Below are 6,179 nucleotides of genomic sequence, written 5' to 3'. Positions count from 1 at the left end.
TCCTTATTTAAGAACTATAAGTCTACTAGAAATAATTGTTTTTTATAATTGTCAAACTGACGAATTTCAAGATTTTTTCGAAATTGGCAAGTCTGAAAGAGGCGATTTAATCCTCTTAATTTCAGCAGGGTAGTTGCACCTTGGTTTGAATCCTTTCACGATCTACTTTTCCCATGGATTTTACCCGGTCATCCGGTTCTTCCAGACTACAAAAATAAAAGAAGTCAAGTGAGCGGGGAGGGTTCAAAATTGAGGAGTCTTGGGTCCGGTAGCGTCGGTCTCGATGTCGACCCTGGAGGAGCGATCGTGTCACACTCTTGACCGGCATTCAGCAAGGTCGCGACCTCAGGGGAGGTCTCGACGGAGAGCTTTGCCTCCGGGGCGAAGCATCGCGCATGCGCTCTACCTGCTCACCAGGCGAAAGTATTTAAACATGATCGCGGGCCTTCCAGAAGGCCACTATTCTACGAACTGTCACGAATCGCGCAACTCCCTTTTGCTTCCTTCCCGGTGAACGAGGAATCAAAGAGCGTCCTGGCCAGACCGGGAAGAACCGGGGCTTTCCCTCTCGAATTCGATTCCCACAAGCCTCTCTTCCTGTCCGGAGAACGGACGCTCTCTTCTCAGACACCTCTCACCTTCACATCGCTCGAATTTCGTTCACAGTGGCCAGTGTTATTTACCAGTTTACTTACCGGTGTCTGTTACTTGGATCCAGTGTCTTATAATTTACGACCAAATATTTACATACCAATAAAAAATAGTCAGAATAGGAGAGAAAGAAAGAAGACATACATGGAAGCTTTCAGCTAAAAAGAACAACAATACCTTCAAAATTTAGTGCCTAATTGGAAGATTTGTGTGAATAAGATTTCTGTGATATTTGAATCTTTTCAAGAACGGAAAAGTGAGTTTCATCAGAAGCGATAAGTCTGGGTAACTGATTGTGAACATTAGTTCACTTCTAACTATTAAAATTTTAGAATATATAGAAAAGACGAGGTCAGAATCAAAAGAAAGGATATTTAAACTGATATTTGAAATTACCTTCTTTGATAAAAGGCTTTAACGGGCAGATCATCAGAAGCGACACAGATTGTAAAGTCTAGTGGTAACACCGAATGTCCCAGTAGCAATTTATCGCTTTGAGGAAGCTAACTTTTGAAGCAGTCATGGAGGAATTAGAAGTGCAACAGGAATTGCAAGACCAGCTGGGGAACTTGTCTTTCTCGCCGCCACCGATGAAGAAATCTGATACGAGGGACAGTATCTCTTCGGTGGACAGTGATGTGAGTCTTTCCTTTGATCGAAGAGGATCAAAGGGCGAAGAGGCTGACTTATCCGACAGCGGAAGCTCAGATTCCGACAGGAAGGCCGGCAATCTGCACAAGAAACAAAATAAGAACAGTGACCAAGACTCTGGTGCTGATTCCTTTGACGATATTGTGCCTAGGGAACCGGAAAATCAGGTGAGAATTATCATTCCTAATTAACTAAAGGTAGGTCTCAATTCATCTTAAGTTTGGAACACTATAAATTCTTGAAAATATGAAGTTGTGCAAGCCATGAAGTAACGTTAGACAGGACATTTGTTTCTTGTAAGAGTCGTAAAATTAATTTTATAAACTGCCAAAGAATTCGGTAGAAAGTCGTATAAAACAATTGGTACCAGTGGATTCGATAAATGACGGTCGCAATAAATGTACCAGAATTATGGAATGTTGCATAATTATTCGAGGGAAATAGTCCCCAATTAAGGACTTATGCAAGAACAATGTGCATTAAAATGCCGGGACTTATAAGCGTTTTTTCCACCGGAAATGCAATTTCGCCTGGCGAAGTTGTTATTCGATGCGACGAATTTCAAGATGTAATTAGCACAATCATAACCGTAAAGAAAAGATAGTTAAGATTGGCCACAAAAATGTAATATTTAGTTCCTGTTATTAAAACAGTACTAAGTACTAATTTCACTTTCTTCTTCTATTATGTACTATCAATAAACAAGTTAAGTCTATTTCAATGCAGAATTGATATGAAAGCTATTTATGGTCAATAATAATTTTATCTTGAGATCATGACGATGACGAATGGTAATAAAGTCGCTTAATGTATGTCATTGATACTAAAGAACGTTATATTCCATTCACGATTACATAGTTGCGAATGAATTACGAGCCTGAGAAGGTATAAAATAGTTTAATTGTTCATCTGACAATTCTACAATTAAACGCCCAAGAAATAACGAAGTTAAATCATTACGCCATTGATCTTTATGAAACACTAGTAAACAATGTCCTGTTCTAATATATTTATATCTAAGATTCCTATCAATTTTTCAATAAGTCTTTACTGATTAAAGAGAAAAATCTTCCCTCATAAAATCTGTACCGTTTTGTCTTTTCTGCGATCAGATTCCGAAGGAAAAGGTTTCAGCAACTCCAGTCGAAGACTTTGTGCCGCCGAATGATGAATTAGCTGACAAGATTTGCGCTCAAGTGGAGTTTTACTTCTCGGACGAAAACATCGTCAAGGATGCATTCCTGCTGAAACACGTGAAGAGGAACAAGGAAGGCTACGTGTCTTTAAAACTAATCTCAAGTTTCAAGAGGGTCAAACACCTCAGCAGAGACTGGAGAGTGGTCGGCGCAGCTCTGGCGAGATCGAAGAAGCTGGAGGTGAACGAACAGGGAACCAAGTTGCGGAGAATTGATCCTTTGCCACCCTTCGATCAGACTACACCTTCGAGAACAGTCCTGGCAGCGAAGTTGCCCGTCCAAAGGTTGTCAGTCGAGTCTGTAGCGGAACTCTTCAAGCCTTGTGGAGAAATTGCCCTTATCAGAGTCCTCAGGCCTGGTCATCCTGCACCTGCAGAGGTGAGTTGTCAGATTGAGGGAAAATAGTTCCTAGAATCTCAGTAATCATGTAAGATTTCTTCATTCTAAGGAAAATTCAGCAACACAAAGCGTTCACGAGTAAATCATTTCACATTTGAGAAACATTGAATTATTATCAATTCAAAAAACAATTTCAATTTGTAAATTAAGATCCAAGAATTGAGCAATTTTGCAATTTCAGGTACGTCAGGCGATCGCCAAGAGACCGGATTTAGCATCGAGCGACGAGTGTGCGATGATCGAGTTCATCGACTCGGCCTCGGCAAGAATGGCCTTGCAGTTGTCTTTGGGAGAAGCGAAGATTTATGCGCTTCAACAGCCAGCAGATAAGAAGAAGAAGCAGCAACAACCTCCTAAGAAGAATCCTGTTGCAAGGGTCTCTCGAGAAGAGACTTACAATTCTTCAAGTTGTGCCAGCGGTTCTGAGAACGAAGAGGGCAAGTCGAGGCATCGAAGGCAAATGTATAATCATCCAGTTTATCACGTCTACACCGGAGGACATCCTTATCAACGTAAGGACAAACCAATACCAAACCGAGTTTACTGTGATAATTCAGAAAGTTTGATAATTCCAAATAATAATCATTGTTCTTCAGCCGGTCCCCCTTCACCAGAAGCTTGGATGCCTCGAAGAGTTTCTTCATGTTCAATGCCTGGTCCCGACAATGGTTTACTCCTCCGTCGACTTTCCTCCTGCTCTGGTTCAGGTTCAGATAATGGAAATTTCAACAGAAGATTTTCCTCGTGTTCCTCAAGTTCTGAAAACGGTTACTATCATGCGGTCTATCCTCCAGGATATTATCCACAAAATCGTAGATTCTCTTGTTGTTCGGGGTCTGGTTCTGGTTCCGGTTCCGATTGCAGCGGAGTATGTTTTAATCCTGCTCGTCGAGGTTCCGGAGACTGTGGACCATTTCTCAGACGACTTTCTGCGTGCAGCAGGGATTCAGGATATGAAGTGGGGACGAGAAGACTGTCTTCTTGCTCTTCTAGTTCCGAAACAGGATTTTTCCGTCCAAGAAGTAATAGTGGCATTGTTGTCACTCATCTTCCAGAAAATATTACGAGACTTCCTTCCGGCCCCGACGGGACTCGGGGATTCGGTAGACCGCCTAGGATGAATCCAATGGCGACTCCGATGGAACCGGCTTGTTAGGAAATTTTTAGTTTTTAAATCGAAGTGTTTCGTCGTCACGAAAATTCGAGACTAGTCGATCCACTTTTCCAGCTCCCTCAATTTTTCGGGACGATTAGACACGGCCTTTTTAAATATGGTCATTCTTTGGTGAAACTTTTTTTATTTTTTCAGGAATTCTACCATTTTGCAAAGTTTTTCCAAACTGAATACTATTTTTAAGTCGAAGTAAAGCTTTTAAAATTAAATTCATTGTCAAAAAAAGTTGGTATTAAAATTTATAAGAGGCGCTATTGTAAATATGTACATAAAATATTGTCTTAATGTGTTTCTTAATGAAGAAACTTAGGTATAGTTTTATGGTAAAGTTTATCTTTATTTACGACCTATTTATATGGTTAAACTGAGGATAAAAATTATATCTCAAATAATGTTCTCTAATGCAATAATGATTTGCCATAAAGAATTAACTTGGCACAATTAAAGAAAAGAAGAAAGTTTAGAACATTGTTGAATCGTGCTACATACTTGTAAAATTCATTCACCTTCGTTTATTTATTGCTTAATAAATGTACTATCCTCGTATGCAAATTTAGTTTAATTATGCGATGTTGTAAATATAAATTTGATATTTTTACAATATGTGAGTATCAAGAAAGTACTATACAAATTACATTCCATATCATTTTTATTTTACCCTCCCCTTATATTTTATAGTTCTTGTAATAGAAAAACTTCGTTATTTGATCAAAAATTAAATAACTTTTTTAATTCCATTATTTCATAGAATGAATAATGTTCTACTTAAACCAGCATTGGACTTGAAACTAAAGGAGATTTTTTGAATTTTAAGATAATACACACTTTGCAGGGTTTTGCATTTTCACTGAACATTAATATCCAAATACCAGCATTTTAATTTAGTAATATTTTTAACATAAGTGATCTTTTTTTTTTTGCAAAACACTTGAATTTTCATCAAAATAATTGAATTAAAAAACTGAAAAGATGGATTCTCAAGAAAAAAGTTTAATAGTTGATATTTTAAACAAAAAAGATGAAATTTCATATACAAAATTAAAAGACCAAAAGGACGATTTTTCAACAAATGAAGGTTTTTTAGTCAAGAGAGAAATAAATGACAGATAAATTGTTAAACCTTCAAGCCAAAAACAGAATGTTCTGTACCAAAATTTAATTTTCAACAAGAAAATATGAATTTTCAATCGAAGAGATAAAGCTTCATTAAAAAAAAAACAAAAGTCAAATGAGTAGTTCAACTATTACTCAAAAATGTAATTGGCAATTAATAAAGATCAATTTGTAGCCAAATAGAACAACTCTCAACCAAAGAGATGAATTTTCTGCTAAAAATATTAATTTTCAACACCAAAATTATGTTTGAACAAAGTGATTCGGCAACAATTTTGACAGAAAATAGCTGAATCACCAAGTAAAGAAGATTAATTTTTAACCTAAGAGTTGAATTTTTATTCAAGAAAGATGCAATTTTTCCTAAAATAGATGAATTTTTAAATCAAGAAGATAAATTTCAAAAAAAAATAGTTGAATTTTCACCCGAAAAGATTTTAGTTAGAATTTTCAAGATCAAAATACGAGGTTTGCACAAAAAGTAATTTTTTTACGAAAATACTTGCTTTTCATGCTAAAAAGACGTACTTTCAATAAAACAGTTGAATTTTCAACCAAAAAGTATGACTTTTTAACCCAATTCATTAATTTTCGACCAAATAGTTGTATTTTTATCTAATAAAAATGAAATTTCTACTAAAAGAGATGAATTTTTTTTATCAAAAAGACAAAATTAAAAAAAAATAGTTGAATTTTGACCAATAAAAGTTTTTAGTTTGACTTTTCAACATCAAAATATGAGTTTTAAAGAAGAAGTAAATTTTCTACGAAGTTACTTGAAGTTACTTTCTATTAAAACAGATGAATTTTTGAATTAAAGACAAATTTTCACACACACTAAATAGTTTGATACACAAAAGATTTCAATTGACTGTTTAACACCAAATTATTAATTTAAGGGCATGTGACACAGCTAAATACCTATATTACCGACCACAGTTTTTCAGTTCTCTGAATGTTTTTTTGAACCTGAGAACTTTTTTTGTAAATAAAAT

The 6,179-nt window shown here is 36.1% G+C and overlaps 1 protein-coding gene across 4 annotated transcripts; it reads left to right on the top strand.

The window, feature by feature from the left end:
- The first annotated feature begins 486 nt into the window (after positions 1–486).
- On the top strand, positions 487–4,659 carry LOC117177459 (la-related protein 6). 4 transcript variants are annotated; one of them, XM_033368167.1, is made up of 4 exons: positions 487–907; positions 1,134–1,469; positions 2,415–2,876; positions 3,079–4,659. In XM_033368167.1, the coding sequence occupies exons 2-4, from the start codon at positions 1,173–1,175 to the stop codon at positions 4,051–4,053; spliced, it is 1,734 nt and encodes a 577-aa protein (XP_033224058.1). In that variant the 5' UTR covers positions 487–907; positions 1,134–1,172; the 3' UTR covers positions 4,054–4,659. The 4 variants fall into 4 exon arrangements, with proteins under 4 accessions (XP_033224058.1, XP_033224057.1, XP_033224059.1 ...); XM_033368166.1 differs by having other exon boundaries at positions 1,063–1,469; XM_033368168.1 differs by having other exon boundaries at positions 487–1,469; positions 3,079–3,409; positions 3,494–4,659.
- The last annotated feature ends 1,520 nt before the right edge of the window (positions 4,660–6,179 follow it).

This window comes from Belonocnema kinseyi, chromosome 7 (genome assembly GCF_010883055.1).
Source record: "Belonocnema kinseyi isolate 2016_QV_RU_SX_M_011 chromosome 7, B_treatae_v1, whole genome shotgun sequence".
Classification (NCBI taxonomy): Eukaryota; Metazoa; Arthropoda; class Insecta; order Hymenoptera; family Cynipidae; genus Belonocnema; species Belonocnema kinseyi.
Note: the sequence above shows the minus strand (reverse complement) of the source record. Positions and strands in the feature narration are given on the sequence as shown.

Excerpts from the sequence above, each read along its gene's own strand:
- LOC117177459 (XM_033368167.1), top strand. The coding sequence starts at position 1,173 with ATGGAGGAATTAGAAGTGCAACAGGAATTGCAAGACCAGCTGGGGAAC. Across the intron at positions 1,470-2,414 it reads CTAGGGAACCGGAAAATCAG|ATTCCGAAGGAAAAGGTTTC; the intron begins GTGAGAATTATC and ends TTCTGCGATCAG. Across the intron at positions 2,877-3,078 it reads GTCATCCTGCACCTGCAGAG|GTACGTCAGGCGATCGCCAA; the intron begins GTGAGTTGTCAG and ends TTGCAATTTCAG.